Source organism: Falco biarmicus, chromosome 2 (genome assembly GCF_023638135.1).
Source record: "Falco biarmicus isolate bFalBia1 chromosome 2, bFalBia1.pri, whole genome shotgun sequence".
NCBI lineage: Eukaryota > Metazoa > Chordata > Aves > Falconiformes > Falconidae > Falco > Falco biarmicus.
Window position 1 is genome coordinate 115,085,415 of NC_079289.1, and position 19,147 is coordinate 115,104,561.

General features: G+C 41.9%; 1 protein-coding gene across 1 annotated transcript in view; it reads right to left on the reverse strand.

The window, feature by feature from the left end:
• The window catches only part of CRYBG3 (crystallin beta-gamma domain containing 3), a 94,602-nt gene extending 76,230 nt beyond the window's left edge, over window positions 1-18,372 (reverse strand). Inside the window, exons 1-2 of the mRNA XM_056329771.1 lie at window positions 18,179-18,372; window positions 3,119-3,197 (exon numbers count right to left, since the gene is read on the reverse strand). Coding sequence (XP_056185746.1) covers window positions 3,119-3,197; window positions 18,179-18,285 — 186 coding nt within the window. The 5' untranslated portion in view covers window positions 18,286-18,372. The remainder of the gene's footprint in view (window positions 1-3,118; window positions 3,198-18,178) is intronic.
• Window positions 18,373-19,147: the final 775 nt, after the last annotated feature.

Here is a 19,147-nt window from a genome sequence, read left to right on the forward strand (position 1 = left end):
ACGATCCAACTAACAGTGGGCCAACCAGTTATAAACCTCTGTTTTAAGGGCATTATCAAAAGCAAAAGTATGTGAAACTTTTGCAGGAAGCACTGTTGCAATATTCCTTTTAAAAACAAAGTCCCTGTAGCGCTAAATGTGAGGTTAATGATATACTAGCACAACCTGGACACTATGTAATGCAGATACTTAGAACACTAAGCATGAAGTTCAAGAACTGTTTACATCCACACAATCATCTGTTCAACAATCACATCACTCAAATGGAGTGTTTACTCAGAAAGAGCTCTAATTCAAAGAAACAAGCAAAACAGAAGCTGTAAATAATACCGGGGGATGACTGTGTATTCTGGCAATGAATTAATAGACCTGGCAAACATATTTCAGTAATACTTTCTCAAAAGTGATCAAGTGATGATTGATAGTCACCTTTGCACAGAAAATTCAGGCTTTGTATTTGCATAAGATGAGTATTAAAATATTGTCTCCTTCCCCACTGAGCTAAAGACCTCATTGCAGGGAAAAAAATAGCTGGGGTGAATTACAGAACTGGTAACCGAAGTGCTCTGAAGAGCCAAAGAGCTACCGTAGCTCAGCATGTCAGCTATAATTTAGCTGTCCGACCACTGCTGCTGAATCGGACTTACAGCTGCCCCAGCCTCCTGCTGAGACAGTCAATGAATATACAAAATCACAGCACGTAAGTCTATCAGAAACATGATAACTCACTAACTTGGTGACACACACAGTACGGCTTCAACATTTGGTCACCATCCACCTGAAATGACAAGGTAGAAGCACAGTGCAGAGACATGGGCATGTACAGGAACCTGCCTGAACCCGATCCATGTAAGTACACAGATTTAGACATTCCTCACAAAGTACATTTTCCGTAACAACAAAACATTTTTTTTCAGCCCATAGTAACCTTGATGAGTCAGTGAATTGAACTGGAATGTCTTTCAATATCATACATTATCCCTTTCATATGAAAATCTCAGATGTCTCCAACTGTTCAGCTGCATTCGAGTGATCTTTGTACAAGACAGTTTATTTTGGCCAAGGTCAGGCACCAGGCACTGGGGTGTTATCAGAATCCAAGTGTGTATTGTAGGGAGCAGTGGAGGTGGAAACTGAAATATTTTCTTCACAAAAAAAAAAAAAAAAAAAAGAAAAGGGGAACACACACCAGCAAGCAGTAGAAAATAAATTACTTTCTCCACCTCCCTGTATTCAGTTTTTACTATCTAGTTGTAATTTCAGTGCACACAAGATGTAAAACTATAGTTCTAAAAGTACTCATTACTATGCATATGAAACTGTTCAAGTGTATCTGAAGGTTTTTGATCAGCTTAAGAAAGAGGGAAGTCAGTCAGACAGGAAGCCCTCAGTACAGTTGAACAGCCAGCACATTCTGGTAATGTGAAAACCGCACCTTTCTTCTAAAGCCTATACAAACACCCAGTGTTATTTCAAAGGTAATGTAATGTACACTGTAACGCTTTAGACTTCTAAACATAGGTTAAAGACCATATAAGTAAATAAAAAGTTATGGCAAGACAAAGAAAACAGGCCAGACATTTGGAACAAAATTTCACAGCATTAATATTGGCACCAACTTTTAGTGCAGTATTACAGAAGCACAGTTTCCGAGTAGAAGACTTTACTGCAACAAATCTAGATTCAGTGAGAAAGATTCTGAATTTGGGCTTTTTTAAATTAGAAAGTAAATGAGATTTAGTTTTTGGCAAGAAAGAAACACTCTTAGGTAATTCAAACCTGATATGCTCCCTTTGCTCCAAGTATGCACCCTGCTTGAGACCTAGCCTTCTTCATGCTTCCTTTTAAGCAATTCCTGGTGTTGGAGTCCTGTGCACGTATGCTAAATGTACAGGAGGCCATTCAGTGGCATCTTCCAGGAGCTCAGAACTGACAGAGCTGGCTTGAATCCACAGGGCTTCTGAACAAACATCATCGCACTGTTACTCACCTTGATGCAGATAAACTACATTCAACATGGAATTGTTCTTGAGCTAATGACCCTGCCGGACCAAACTGGGTCTTTGCAGAGGCAACTGCCATGTCTCCTCACCTTTGGCAAAGCCTAAACAAACGGTCCCCAGATAGTGAAGACGCAACTACACAGAGACTATAGGCCACAAAGGAAGCAGATTGCTTCCTTCTCCATATACCATTAGTGCTCAATAAATGCAATACAGGATAGAAATATCAGATTCAGTGTTTGAAAAGCCTACTGCATCTCCAAGTAAATCTGGCAGACTAATCTAGCACTTTTGGGTAAGTAGCCAAGTACTATCTGCACTAAAATAAAATGACTAGGTAAAGTGCTAAAAAGAAAAAAAAACAACAAAACCAAACAAGCTAAAGTACTTAGTGAATGAACTGCTCCAATGGCTCTGTGCAGGGCATGATGTGACAGCAGCAAAGACGGCTGTTATCACCAGGCCCTGTCCTCAACATAATCATTTATGATATTTGACTAAATCTAAAGACAACTTTATAGGCAACCACCACTTTTTGTCAAGTGACATAGGAGAAAGTCCTGTGCGCAGAGAAGCATGTCCTTTTTTTTTTTTTTTTTCTCTCCAGTAAAATGCTTACAGAGATGCTTACAATGCTTACATGCTTACAAGCACGGATAACACTGGTGAAAAACAGCCAACATGCATATGACTGTCAACAGGAAGATCTTAACAGTGTTTTGGCTGGCAACCAGTGGACCTTCAGGCAGGCAAAGACTTGCTAGTTAGATCTTCATAAATGATACAGAAATGGTGCTTTAGAGGAATGCCTGAAACCATTGCTAGATAAAAATTTTAGCTTCCTTCTTCACTGGCTAACTGCATGTAGAATTAGCACTAGACTCCCACTTCCTTAATGTAAGTGAAGATGTGAATTTTAAGAATACAAAAGTAGACAGTTTTTCTGTCCTCTGCATGTGTGTAAGTACCCTGGTATAATGGATTAACCCATAATATGGCAACCAGGTGCTGCATTACAGTGCAGGAATACATCCAACATCACAACACTAGCAAGTAGTCACAAGCACAGGTGGTAGGCTTTAGCTCAATTAAATATTAGTAAATAAAAACCGTACCTTCAAAAGTGCAGGCTGAGTTGTGCTTTCCTTTTGGTTGCTCTTTAAATTTATGGCTTCACTTCCTTTGTTTTCAGAACTGAAAAACAAAGATATTTTATCATACTGAGGACTTGCATTATTCAAATCTACCTGACAGTCAACACAGTATCATTCAATTTAAACACCAGAGCATTAACTGAAAAGGACAGAAGAACTTATTTTCCAAACCATAGCCCATATTCTGCACATATTGTAATGGAAAAAGCTATGCCCCAAAAAGCTGAAGATGAAGCAAAATGCCTGTTTCATTTCATATAGAGGTTTTCAAACTCAAGCGTTCAGAAATGGTACACAGCATTTCAGCTCTTCCAGCTGAAAAAACCCAAGCTTTCCATGCAGTGTATGTATTATTTTCTGCTGGAAAAATGATACTATAGTTGATCAATCATTTCTACAGCAGCATTTGTTGCCACAGCTCTATCTGGCACACCTGGCAGTTAGAGGGTACTCCCAGTCCTTATACTGAGGACTGTGATTAAGTGGAACATATTCAGGGCAGACGGAATCATCACAAAATGCAGCTACTACATGAAACAGATCATTACCAAACACACCTAATGGGGCTTTGCAGGCAAATTCAGAAGAAATTTTAGAAAGGGACAACAGGCATATTGTTATTACCAAGGCAAAATCGGCTGTTCCATTTTAAAAGTCAGAAGCCCAAAGTCACATATGTCCTTATTGCCAGTTTACCTTAGTCAAATTTCCTTCAGAGCCCATCTTTGGAATGAAGGGAACCATCTTCCCTGCCCCCCTCCCCTCCCCCCAGCCATCTTAAAATGATCCTTGAGCAAAGCCCAGCAGAGAACATTTTTAATCAAAACCATTACGCTACACGCAACTTAAAAGCAAAAATGTATGAAAGAAAACATTAGAGGATGTTAACAACAGACATCACTTCTTGCATTGCATATCACAAGCTGAAGAAAAATAACCTTACACCAATATATCAAAGTTGTCAGTATTGCAATGAAGTCATTACCACTTCAAAAACCCTTCTTCATCAATTAGAAATCTAGCTTTACTACTCATAAGTGCACAAACCCTTATTTCCGAACTTGTATGAAGAGGTGAATTGAAAGCTGCTTAAATGAAAATAAAAAATATTTACATTTTCATGAAATTCTCCTAGGGTCTGGAGAAAGGATTTACACGTACCAGTACTCCTGCCACTACTGACTGTTAACCACAGGTAAGCACGTCTGTGTAAGGCTTTGGAAAAGAAAGGTTTTCTTCCCATTGTGGATTAGACATCTGAATTAAATATACTTTGATACACATGCGAAATACAAAAGACAGTCTGACTAAATGTTAGTTTCCCTCTCAGCTGCTCACAGACAACATTCCCTGAACAAAAACGAGAACAGAACTGTCCCACAATTAAGTTTTTTCAAGATCTTTCAGATCTTTTCAGATACATCAAAAGAAAAGCGCCTTCCTCTCTTCTATAGATCCTCTTAAAGTTGAAAACCATGTACTTTCAGATCACCTCAGGTAATCGTTCATAATGCATTCATAAACACAAAGATGCTTTTTCAGGGACAGCATCAGAGGCAAGTCTGGGCTGTTCTTTGCCTCTGCGTTAAGACAGAGCAGATGAATTAATATTCTATCCTATTAATTTCTTCTGCTGTTAATGCGTGTCATGAAGGAGATGTCACAATCCACAATCACTACTGAGCAAGCTGGTACACCAATAAAAGGGCTTCTCAGCACACAGCCTATTTCTCCCTCATAGTTTTTTCTTTAAAAAAACCCATCCTTCTCAAATCTGCATAGCTTTTCCTGATGCTGATACACTTGACATGAACAGGAACTCCCTGTACTTCAGAGCAGAATAATACGCTTGATTTCCACCACACGGTCTTCCTGGCTTCAGGATATCACTCTTTATGGAACTGGTCTGCAGACCACAAATTCGATCCTTGCTTTTGTTAAGTATTGCCAGCACAGATCACCAGTGCCCTATTCTTTTATCACTTTGTTTTGCTCATATTCTTCCCTTCACATCATGTTTTTTCCCCAAACTTTTTTCACTTTCCTACTTCTTTGTATTTGAAATATATGCCTGCATTACTTTCTTCTAGCTAGCCAGGCTTGGACAGATTGCTATAAATTCCATAGTGTACATACCAAAACTGAAAGAATGCAATTTTGCAGATAAGTATCTTAAAATCTACAAGTAAAAAAAAAAAAAAAAAAAGTCTCAAAACTTTACTTTCCAGCACAAAATAAACCTAAACCTGGAAGCAATTCTTCACACCCTTTCATGGTTTATATTCTAGTGTTTCTACATTCCTTAACGTTTTGCTTTAAGGTGTAGTTCCTCAACATGCTGACTTTGTCAGCAGAACCAGCTTTAAAAATTTCCACTCCTTCCTTCTCAAACTCGGCTATCTCTTCCCCCACTTAACGCAGCCAAGCAGGGCTCCCAACAGGGCCATGGTCTTGGATACAATAGAGGAGGGAGCAGAAGTTTCCATCGGGAAAAATTCAGCCTGTGATGCAGCACACAGTGCAGTGATTTGCAGCAGCACAGAAGAAGGGGCAATGAATGCCACAGGGAGGGACAAGCAAGCATCACCACTGCAGCTCACTTCAGCACTGAAGCTGCTTTTTGTGCACCTCTGCCACCCTTAGCCAGCACCCAGATTTAAATGCATCTGACCAAAAACAAGTCTCGCACTGAATGAATGAAGTTTACAGCACAGAAGTTCGCTTTGCTGGAAACCGGCCTCTTGGATTATTTAGGATAAAACTGTTTTGTTTTTCTGGAGAGTCAAGATGATCTTATACAGCCTAAACACCACAGACAGTAGCTGGTGCCACACTCAGCACTTGGGATGGGAGAACATGTTTGTTGGGCTCAAATGGTGCGGCTTATCACTTCCCGCTACCAATCCCCTAAATTTTCAGGGCTTTTTCCCTTCTTGTCATTGCATCAATCACATTCACTAATTACAAATTTTGGAACACTACCGGTATCTTCCCCACAAATTCTCTGAAGAGGAAAATAAAATAGTAAAGTTCATAGACTCACACCCAACCCTACACCCCCGTTAAAAAAAACATACACGGTGAAGCTAATGTAATTATGCCACACATTTTTATGTTGTAATGTAAGCCTGTGTTGTCCATATGAAGCTATATTCAGAGATGCAGTAAACACAATTATGGAGCTATGACATTCACAATTAGAATTAATTCTTGGGAAATATGCAAGACATTTAGTATTTATGCTATAAATTCTCCATTTTTCCTTCTATGTCCATGCTATACTATCATTAGTGGCTACATATTACACTTCCCAAAACCTGTATTCCAAGAGGGTGTTTATATATATATATATATATTTACTTTTTTTTCCCTACAGGACAACCTCTGCAACTAAGTACTGTTACAAAATGTTGACTTGGTAGCTACATATCACACCATCACATTCTTATGCCTTTACTAAGAACTGAAAACAACAGACTGGTAGCATATACACGCTCACTGTGAACTAGGCATTTCACCCCATCCCCCCACCTCTGAATCGGGCTGCATCTGTATTATTGAAGTTTGGCTCCACAGAGTTTCATCCTTGCCCTAAGCTTTTCCAGAGCGGTGCATTTCTGGAGTGCTTTGCCATGGCAGACACTGAGATGCTATCTCCAGTTCAGCACTCTAGAAGTCAGGTTTGTGTTTAACCACCCACGTGGCTTTGCTAGATCAGCCAGCCAGCTCTCAGGCAGCATTTCAGCACTTCCTAAATTGCAAAGATGAATCTCATCAGTCTTCCACTCTGTGCTTCACAAACTACTACTGTTACATTATATACCCAGCAACAGGACTCAGCTAACCCCAGTTTTGAATCTACTTGTACTTGCTCTTAAGAGGTGAGAGAGCAAAGCATGATCCTAGGAAGACAGAAAACACCTTTGCCCTGCCAATTTGCTTCCATGGACTTCTTAACTATACAGGCACTCAGCTACAAATTGTCACAACCACCCATTTACATATTTAGGCAGATATTGCTTTCATTTTATAGATTTTTCTTTTTTAAAAAAGCATGGAAATACTAAAGAACACCCATAGTAATAAAGGCAGTGTCAAACTTAACACTAGAAACCCAGCCTCTCAACTACTTCTCAAACATGTAGTGTATGGCCTTTCTGCTGCTGTTTCTGCAGATACTCCCTTTTCTCTTACATATTAGTGTATCCAACATGGATGGGTTAATCTTCAGTGATGGTAAAGGGATCTCTTCTCAGCTGTCTTGCTGCTCTTCCCTACTGTCTTGCCAGCATGCCTAACCTGATTAGCATCACTCCTATTTTTAAATAATCAAGATTAAACTCAAGTTACAAAAGATTCTGTTCTGTATCTTCTGCACAAAGCTTTCTTTGTGTGATTTTCTAACACTTTCTGTCCCTCTGCTGCTGAAAATATGTTTTGACCTTTCTGTAATACTTGGACAGGTGGTCTCTGAGTGAGATGCAGATTTGTGGTCCAAGTTTTTTACCATTATGCTTATGCAGGAGAGGTTAGAGATTCTTACGGGGCAGACGAATGCTCGTATTCTGCATTGTTGCTCACAATTAAAAAGTAGACACATATAAATAGAAGTACTCAAACTCAGGTTAGCTAACATACATGAGGCATTGCAATCAAGCCAAAAATCAATTTAATGGAGCAAATTTAAGTACATGGTTTCCGAGATCTTTTCCAACCACCTCTAAAACAGAACGAGACAATTACAAACAATCACATCTTCAAAAGGCCCTCATGGCATCCCCGTATGGTGCGAGAAGTCTGCTTCCTCCATCCTTGTCCTTCAAAACAATCCCTCGGAACTTGCAAATTAAAAGCCCTTCCCCTTCTTCCTTTATTTAATCTACCCCACCCATGTTATGCACACAGCAGATTGTGAATATGTTGTGTTAGATTAAAAAAAAAAAAAAGCTACAGGCAGCATGCAAGTGAAATAAAGCACAAACATGCAAGTTTTGATAAGCTTGACTAGAAGCAGAGCTCACCAAACTGAAAGTAACTGTTGTGACATTTTAGTTTTCTTTTACAAGGAGAAGGTATGGGCTGCTGATTGCTGTTTGGGAAGGGGGAAATTAATCAGCAGTCTCTTAAGGAACCAGGGACAGCTGTCTAAAGCTCAGCTCGGGCAGCACTGTGACAGCACTTCTGGGTGTTGAGCCTCCCTCCTTCCCCCACTGCTTAGAAGCAAAGTCTCTTCCAGTGCAGCAGCTCCAGCAGTTACTTCTCATGCAGTCCAGATGCTACCACACAGGATAGCGGTCTACCATTTTGCCATCTTTTTCTCTCTCTTCAGGGACAAATGACTCCTTGAAAAATCAAACCCTCTTTGCTACTGCACTAGGCTAGCATTATTTGCTTTTAACTGGTCTTCTCTTCACATTAACTCAAGAACCATTCAGCCATTTAATGTCATAACTCGTAGTGGTTAAGAGAATACGCAATGCCTCACCTGAAAGATGCTCCAGGGTGCCAGGAGGCAAGAGGCTTCTACATCTGGCTCTAGTGACATAATGCTAATAAACTAAGCATGACCTACACATACATCTATCTATCCAGGTTTCATGACATTACTTGTGACATCTCCTTCCCAATATTTTCTTAACAGTTTTGCTCAAGTTGATGTGTTTTTTGGGGATTGTTGACTGAATTCACTCTCTGCTGGAGTCCTCACTTAGGCTAACGTCATTTTTAAGTTTCCATTCTTCCCAGTTTCTTTATTTCAGCACATTCTGGGTGTAATGCCAGCTCATGACCCCTGCCTTTTACCTCTCTCTCAACAAAAGTAATGCTCCTCTGTGGGAAGTAACCCCTCATTTGGGTTTGATGTCATGACTTCTTTCCAATGTTACTTAGTGCCAACACACTGATACCTTCAGTACACTGATACCTTCCAGATATTTCAACAGGGGAATAGAGATTGTTAACAAGGATCTCATCACCTGGTACTTTAAAATCCACCTGTGCAAGAGCCTCCCTGAAGAACGAGTGGAAAACCATGAGTGTAATATGACTATCAAATATAGATGTGCAAGACCAAAAGCTCCATGAAGTTAGAGTGCATTACAGGGATTCTCAAACTACATCCACAGAGCAGTGGTAGTTATGCAACTTTTATTATACATCTGCCAAGAGCCATAGGTTAGCTAGTGTTGGTTTCTTCTCTGTTGTGGCTCCCAAGTGGTAATTAAAAAGATGACTACTGAAAATTCAGACCTTTTGAGTACTATTTTTCTATATATAGCAGTTACCCTACTCACCATACAGACCCTTATGGTCACTAAAGCTGGCCTCCTGCATCATCTAGATCACAAAATTTCACCAAGGGAGACCTGGGTCAAGCCTTTAACACCTAACCAAAAGATATAAGCTTTACCTAAACTCATCAAGAAATGGAAAAATCTATCACATTTGTAAATAAGATCTTTCCATGTAAACTACTACCAGATTCACTACTTAAAATCAGGCTTACTAGTCTGATTTCTCAAGCCTCATCTCTCAGCCACGGGATCAACCTAGATCTTATGTGGGACAGATTACAAAGGCCTTGGGTTCAAATAATCTCTTCAAGTCAAAGGTCTACTATGACATGAAGCACTTGACTCTCATTCCATTTATATATCTTGCGGCAGAGTCATTCCTCAAACTGCAACCCTGTCATTTCAAAACCTTCTCTTAGACAAGCTAAATGCTATTAAGCTACTTAATTTTATCCTGTGAGGGAGGATTTCCAGACATCAAATTGTTCTGGAGCTCTTCTCAGAGCCCTTTTTGTTTGTCAGTATCTTTTTCATAATAAACCATGGACACCGCAACTAGACTCAGCACTCTAGTAACCAAGTTCATCCACAGAATACATGTACCTTGCTATTTATACATCCAAGAATCACATTTTCCCTCTGAGCCACCACTTCGCTGTGGCAGCTCACTGTCAACCATGGCAACTTGGTCTGCTTTTAATGTCATCTACATGGTGATTCCGATACTTTTCACTCTAGTCATCTGCAAACTTCATATGCTACAGTTCTGTCCTCTTTCAAATTATTTGTGGAGGTTAAATTAAATAAATTGATTCAAAAATACATCCTTTTAATTTTCTTGAAATATATCAAGTAGGAAATTATGTTTCACATGTGGTCTTTTTATATCCCTCTGTATGTCAACTGTTAGCCCACTGCCATTACACTTGCAAATATTTAATTGGAGCATCAGCACCAAGTCAGGTGCCTTAAAGAGTCTTAAGGATACTATTTCATCAGTTTGTCAACCAAAGCTGTAATCTCATAAACAAAACAGCCTGGCAGTTCCCATCCTCCATGGATATTAGGATCAACGTCATCTTTATTAACTTCTCAAGGTCACCCGGAAGCCTTGGTAAATCAACTTTTCAATCTTTCCATTCTAATCAAACCAAACACAATAGCCTTAAAAGTGAAATACCAACACTTTTCTCTAGATACTAATGTCACACTTGTGAAGCCGCTCATGTGCTGTGCAGCCAGGAAAACTATCAGAACGTGGTCTACAAAGAGAAGCCAATTTTTTAAGAGTCAAATTTTTGACATGTATATTGAATGACATCAGCAAGGGGGTACACTATACATTGGTTAAATGTATCAAAAGGAAGACATTACAGTAAAGCTCAGTGACAACAAGATTTTAGGAAGTCAATGAAGATTCCTAAAAACTGCCTTCTGTGTCACATGACAGTTAAAATACCTTAGTATTTTAACAGAAATTAAAGATGCTAGCATTTTAACAGAAAACAGTAACAAATAAAGAGACTTCCTTCCTCTGTCCCATCGTCCGTGTCCCATCCTGTCATGTCGTTCCCCAAGTATTGTCCTTTTTGAAAAGCTCCAAAATGAAAATTTTTGGCCAAATTCTCAGCGAGATTCCCGAGGCTAACACTGTTCCTGGGAAACCAAACGGCAGTAGCAGTGACAAAGTCTGCCCCTAGCCTCGGGCAAGGCTGTCAGGGCCTGTCTTAGGGAATGCTTGCACTGAAATCTGAATGTGAAGTTTCTGGCTCCTACTTCTGTGCTTAAGCCTAGGCCACACACATAGGGGAGGAAAAGAAAAAAATGAAAATAAATAGAAATTATAAAAACAAGTTAGTGAATTTGAAATTAGAGGGTCAAAGGAAAGCAAAGCTGCTATTCCATTTAAAAACAATTAAGAAAGGAAGTTGAGGAAAAGGGAGAGAAAGCAGAGAAAGGTAAGGAAGGAGAAAATGGAGCCAGGAACTTAGGCAAAAGAAATGTTACACAATCAGCTGATTAACTGAAGCGCTGGGATAGCACAAAATGTAATACGTTCAATTAAACTATCCCACTTCGAAACTGGCTCAATTACAGACAGCATTAAGCAATTTAGATTGTTTTAACTGAAACAATTTTTCCCCTCAGACCTGTTTATGCTGGTTATTTACATACTGTTCTGCTGGTGTGGCAAAGCTAGGCCAGCTTCATGTTCTGCATTAGCAGCGCCGTGTCACACAGACTATGTGAGCTACATGGAATGCATTAGCATAAAACAAAGAGGTTTGTTTTTTTTAATCTTCTTTCAAAATGCAACTAAAAGTATGGAAAATAACGATGTTATAAAATCACAGATATGCTGCATTTTGCAATGAAAATTGACATGAAAAATGCAAGAAGCAAACTGTGTCTTTACACTGAACATATACCTTTAAGTTTAAAGGCTAGAACTAAGTGAAATAAGTATGATGGCCCATAATCATCCTTGCTGAATGACTTAATCCGTTTTACATGTGAGGGAATTGAGCAGCCGCACAAAGGCTAGAGAAAAGAAATATAAATGTTTCTGAGTAGAGCTTACTTCGATATTGGGCAGTATGATTATACCAGATTACATCAAGGTTTTTCTTCTGGCATCTGTCAAGCATAGTAACCAACATTAATGTAGAATCTGCTCCATATTTGCCAGTCTGACTGGTTAGATAAATTCCCAGCATTCTTATCATACAAATATATTACTGGCGGCTAGCACAGAAACATGGTGTAATATCAGAAAACAGATTTATAAACTATTTAAGTTTATTAAGGTTTAAATTGTTGAATTAATAGACAACAGGCAGGCCATTATGCAACTGTTTTCAAATGGCATGTTTGTAGGGTCAGGATCAACGATGGTACTTACAAATGGCATGAAAACAGAAGATATTAAAAAAAAATAATCCAGGAAAGCTTTAAAGCAGCAGCAACTGCTGTCCTCCTGATAAACAGAGCATAACAGTTTTTAAAAGATGTCATTAAGAAAAAGCACCCAGGAAAAAAACAAGCAAGAGAGGCAGGTGTCACCAGTACAACGCAGCGAGCTCTTCCAGTCAGGTTGGAGCAGACTCTTGTAGAGGCACACAAGGCTGCCAGTTCAACACAAGAAAATACGTATCCGGTTCTCCCCATTTTTCACTCACAAAATATACATTGGGAAGTATCCCACAGCCACTTTCCAGTCCTTATCAAGGCTGCCTCTTTTGTGTTGAAAGCATTCATTTTCCATTCAACCAAAATAAATGTGATGGCTAAATCTGCAGCCTTTAATTGACAATTAAAAAGTCTGTTGTCACTGCAAGTCTTTCTGCATTTGCTCTTCATGTGCTCACAAGAAATGCTTCCCCCTATGTTTTCCCTACACAACTGTCCATAGGTGAAGCGCAGAGCCACACAGCGTTCATAAACCTAGGCTCCAAGACCTCCAAACTGCTCAAGCTGATATACTGTGTTCAGTAAAACATTTTTGCAATTTAAGAAACACTGGAACATTCAGGAAAACAAGACTCCACTTCAAAATAAGGCAAGTAATGACATCACGTTAAAAGAACACAATTAGAGACTGTATTTCTTGTTGAAAAACTGACATGAGAAAGTGAAATGACTAAGAAAACCCATGTTTCTCATCTTAAAAGTCTTCAAAAGTGATACTGTAAAGGTGGTTAGAATCTATAAAAATTATTTTAGAAATGAAAATTAAAATACCAGAAAAATAGAGGTATAATATATGCCCTGGAAAGCCTAAGCAACATAGTGCTGTGCTAATGTCTGGAAGTGTAATAGCACATGGTAACTGAATTGTATGAAATCCAAAAACTCCTCAGAAAATAACAGTAGTTGGGTTTCCATTCTTTTAGGAAGTTTCAATAATCAGAAATACAATCCCCACAGCAACATGGTTTTGAATTTTGCTTTTTTCCCCTACCTGTGAGCCTTTTGTTCACCAAAAGACTGAGGAGTTTTCATCTTTGTAAAACTGTTCCTTAGAACAACAGACTTGTAGCTGTTTTGGAAATATTTTTGCATTATTAACTCTAGCATTTATGCCAATAATTGGGAAGGAGACAATGCTGTTAACATTTAAAACAGCGGAAGAAAAATATGTTGTTTTGTTTTTTCCAAGGAGCCCTACTATTATAATTAATACTCTAGTAACATTTCCTTTAGGAAATGTCTTACACATACACGGCCATCTGCTGGGCTTGCTCCTTCTGGTCTCAGTCCCATGAGACATCTTAGGTAAGCGCCTAATTCAAATCAAACAAGTAGTCCCACTACAGCGCAGAGAACTATTTACCTATTTAATTATAGGCAACCACTTTGGTACCCTGCTGAATCAGGGCCTTCGCTACTATTTTGAATTATCCTGCAATAAGAGTCATAATAGAGAAATCTACAAAGCAAAAAGAAAGAAGCACACACACACACCCCCCAAAATTAACAAACACACACAAAATTTTCATAATGCATCTTGCTCAGGTAAGTCTAACTTGAATTCTTCTATATGGTTGGAGTAGTCCCCTTGCTGATTCCACAAACAGTCATCCCTGATGTACCCTCACAAGCTAAAATTTAACAACAAAAATTCCTGCTCTGTCTTTGAAAGAAAAAGTTTCTTTATTAGAAAGCAGAGATTGAGTTTTTCAGCAAACAATGGATTTCTTCAAAGATGCTAATGGTATCTGAATCAAAACTAGCCAAGAGGTAGTAAGTTCAGAAGAATTAAGTTTGAAATGTATTTATTACTCCCTTTTCAGTCAATTCCCAGCAGTTCCCAAATGCACAGTTTTTACAATTACAAAAATACATATTCTTTGTAAACAGGAACAATGACTGGCAGTCCCAGAGGAAGAAAGAGATTCTCTAATCTCTCCTCAGGCAGAATAAACAAAGTTCTTCCATCTCTGAAAGCTCTTACTTAGAAACTAATGGGTGAATGGAACAATAATCTCAGCCTGAATAACAAAAATAAAAAAGCCCTTTAAAACCAAATAAAAGGTTGCTCTTCCCTGTTCGATGTCACTGGTACACTTCAGTGATGCAGAAGAAATATCTGGACAAACCAACAAAGGCCCACTGGCACTGGTAGCTATTTGACCAACCAACCAACAGCACTTGGAGGGGAAAAGATAAACGTGAAATGAACCTGCTAAACAATATTTAGAATAACTAATAAAATACATCCATAGTTTAAAGGAGATTTTGGTGGTAGCTCTGGGTTAAAGTGATCCGTGAAAATGTGTCACACCTCCTTGGCAGCTTCTAAAGTGACCTGAAAGGTCATATTTATTTGCAACACAACAATTGTTCAGCCACAGAAGCTGCATATTTATGAAAGAACCTGTAGCAGATTGACTTAGACTGTAAAAGCTGTATCTTCATCCAGATGGACTAAGGAAACATACAAAAAAAACCCCACCACACAAAACCCCTGCCTCCCATTAGAACAGTGAAAATTCAATGGGATTTTTTTCACCCTGGGGATTTAGACTGCTCCAGGACAAACACTGTAGTAACAAATAATCAATTTTGTATTATTGAATAGCAAGTGGCCAAGTAAAGCATAATGACTGTCTTAGACAGAAGTTACCGATAAAAAACTGGGATGAAAGCATCAAAGCCCTCCTTCAAAGCAGCCCCAGCTCTGAAGAACACACTTAGGCAGGCAAGAACTCAGTGGGAGATACATCATTTTTGTCTACATTTTATGTAAAAGCCAAGTAAGCCCTTTACACATGTGCTGTTTTTTTTACCGGCATGAAACTTGCAACTAATCTGCACGGGTTATTTTTTCCACAAGCAAGCAAGCCTCCAGCGATTCTCATGCTCATCAGAGCTACAAATTGCTGAAAGGACAAGTTATTAACATAAGCTCTGAGAACCTCATTTGATGAAGAAGAGTCTAAGACACTGATTAACAAACAGTGTAATTTCCCCTTCCCCTTATTTAAACCAGGGCCACAGTAGGTTTGGGTTTTGGTTTTTGGCGTTTTTTTAAGGCTACGTCTGAAGCTGGTGCCTAGAGCAAGAGTGGGTGAGAGCTCCATATGCCACTGAGCAGAGGGGCAGCTACGTGGCTGCGGGAAGGAAAGCTGGGGGTTTCCATCCAGCCGCTGCTGCCTAACTTGCGGGAGCAAGTGGAGGACAACTTTTGGATGTACGCAGGCTCATTTCTGCAGGCTTTAAAAATTTAGGAAACTGCTGTGTTCTGCACAGGCAGGAAGCACGATGCGTGCCTCCAGAGGTCAATGCAGGTACACAGGGTGTGTATTTGGCCCTGTATAACACACTGCTCCATCTCCCGCCTCTTTATTTAGGTGTTCTGCTTTTTTCGAAACCCAACTGTAGATAGAGTATCTCCACACACAAGTTTCTTTCCATATATTTCATATTTGATCTGGTTCCAATACATATCATACTGATAACATGAACAGGAAAGTAACCATCCCGATGTATATATTTCTCATAACACTTCACAAAAGACGTATTCCCCAACTTGCCTCACGCGCTCCACACCTGAACAATAAACATACAAAGCAGCCTTGGTTCCCCCTCCCCACAGACACACACGCTTTGTTCGGCGATCCATTCTTCTACACCCATCAAGCTCACTAAATAAACATGACGAGCACACACCTGCGGCACTCATCCCAGCCCAGCGCTGTTTAATGTATGCAATTACGCTAATCTATGGAGAAGGCTGCCAGTGGAAACCAAATACTAGAACGTCAGCATTCCTGACTAACATGCCACGCTGCAACCCAGCTCAACAACAAAAAAAAAAAAAAAAAAAAAGCGCGCTCCTTAACATACCAAATTAGACTTCTCAGAGCAGGAGCGTTTTTGCTGGCTTCCAATCCAGCAAGGAATCGCGGCTACCACCCTCCAGCTTACTGCACAAGGAGTTCAAGAACAAGGCCAAGAGGCCTGAGCCTTTTCATATCTCCTTTTCATATCTCCGTGGACTATCCCAGCTTCCTTGGCTGCAGGAAATGAAACTGTGATTTAGATAAAGATAACAGACTCCAGCCCCAAGTTAAATGGAGCAGGTCTATCACGAGTGCAACCTATAGATGGGCTACTGAGCACGCAAACCACTGAACTAGCATCGCCTTCCTCCTTACCAAGGCAACCGCTACACTTTTTTTGTTTATTCCAAACCACAGCTGTAGGGAGATGGTAAGGAGCAGCCTGATGAAACCTCTCCTATTGCCTCCTCAGGTCCTCTGCCAGATCCAAGCCTCTTCCTTCTCCCGTATCTTAACCAGGTGTAATAACCACACTATTCCCACAACCGTAAAGATGCCCTTGATTCAGCAGCCTAGTGATTTTTAATTTTTTTCCCCCCCAGAAAATAAAATGCAATGGTTCATGCTCATGAAAGGCCAGTGGATCCTTGGTGATGTACTGATGTGTCAAATGCTTACAATAAAACAAAATCCCAAAGTTAAAAACCTAGACAGTGCACTTATGAGACGGTCAGTGTATGATAGCAAAACGCTCTGCTATTTTTCATGATTGCTAAGAATAGGTAGAGCAAGATCCTGAAGTTTTTTACTGAAAGAACTGCTGTGATACCCACTGCCTATCTGATTAAACTGCACTTAATTGTCTGCCAATTTAAACACAGACATACGCAGCATCACGAACAACTCAAAAGATTAAAACCACCATGTCGAAAGCAAAAAATAAATATTACACCTGAGGAAATAAGGGCTAGCCAGCTGGCACCTTTTCACCACAAAAATATCTTAATTAACAAGGGGCAATAATAAGGCTGCATGAGGAACAGAAGGAAACTTTATCTGTGCTTCTTTCCTACATACACACAGAAATCTGCCACCAGGAACAAACAAAAAAAAATAAAAGAAAAAAGGAAGAGGAACAAATACATGCAAAGTTTCCAAACGTTTTCATCTTGTAAAGTCTCCCTGCGCTAAGAAATATTTATTAATGACCAGATTTTCATAAACCACAAGTTTTGCATTGAGACTTACGCGCATCAGTAATATTTATATTGCATTAACGTTTGGTTTACGCCAGTCCAAAAGAAAACTTAAAAGTGTGAAAACTGTAGAGGGAAAAGAACCCACCCAAAGAAACAAAAAAAAGGCACGGGCAGACACACACACCCCGGGCGCTCTGCCCCGCTTTCAGTTCCCAAGGCAGGGGCTGCAGCCTGCGGAGCCCTCGGCGGGGCAGGGCCGGCAGCGGCCCCGCGGCGGCTCCTCGCAGCCGGGCTCCATCCGCCGGCTGCGCTCCGCGGCCCGGGAGCGGGGCAACGCGCGCTCGCCCGGCGCCGCCGCTCACCCGCGGCCGGGCCCGCTGCCGGGAAACCCCCTCCCGCGGCCCGAGCCCAGCGCGGGGGGCCTGCCCCGCACCCTGCCGCGGCTCCGTTACGCCGAAGCCGCCAGAGCCACCGGCGACGGCAGCCCCGCCACCACCCAGCGCGGCGTGACAAGCCGCCGCCCCGGCTGCTCCCGCGGGAGCCGCAGCGCCAGCGCCGGGACGGGCCGAGGCGCCCCGCGGCACCTCAGCGCCGGGACGCCCGGCCAGCCCCCCCGCCCGCGTCTTCCCTCTCCCTCAGCCGCCGGTGCCGCAACCCCCCGGGGCGGCCCGCACGGTCCCGCGTCCCCCGCGGCGGCTCACGGCGCTCAGGTGGGACGGGGCGCCGTCCTCGCCCCCCACGTACCTGTTGGCGCCCGCCGTCCCCTCGCCGGGGGTGCTCCTGGAGAAGAAGCGGGAGAAGGTGCTGTGCCAGGAGGGGCCGGCCCGCCGCCGGCTGCCCCCGCCGGACATCGCCGCCGCCGGGACAGGACGCTGGCGGGACGGGAAGCGCCGCCAGCAGCCGCCCGGCACCGAGTCCCCGCGGCGGGAGGCTGCAGCGGCACCCGCCTCCCTCCGCCCCCGGGGCGGGGCCGCCGCTCCGCCTCCGCCCGCCGCTTGTGGCCGGCGCGGGCCGGGCCCGGAGGGCGGGAAGGGCGCGGGGCAGCGCGGGGGGCGGGGGGCTGAGGGCAGCTGCGGCCCGCGGCTGGCAGCGGGGTGGCGGTACCGCAGCCCACCGCCCCAGCCCCGGGGAGGGGGGCGTTCGGGTGGCTTTTTTAAGTCACTGCGACATAACTAGCGTCAACAAAGAGGAAAACGATCAGAAGCGAAAATGAACTCCGTAAGAAAAACGACAGGCGGCCCTCGGAGCGTCACCCCGCCGGCGGCGAGCACCAGCGCCAGCCCCGGGTGTAACCCGGGCCGGCTCTGAGGGGCCGATGAAAACGACTGCCATGGAGGAAGGGGGTTTCTCCTGCCTGTTGAAAAGATTTCTTCCTAGAAAAAGAGTTTGTTGTCAGGGGTTTTTTTTTGTTTGTTTTTGCTTTTTGATTTTTTTTTATACTGAAACCATTTTTCTCCAAGGGCTGTGGCCTCCCCTCAGTTAACATCAAACTATCCCGATCAGCAGAGATGACCTTTCCGTTGCAACAACCCAGTAACAAATACCATCCTCGTTTTACAGAGGTGATGCACCAAACCTTAACGATTCACGGAGTGTGAATTACTACTCTTGACATTAGGATTTTACATGGAGAGCCACACTCTCCTCTTTCTCACCTCGATGAGCATCTCTGCTGTTCTTTGTAACTGCTGGCACCTCACACCTGTATATCCA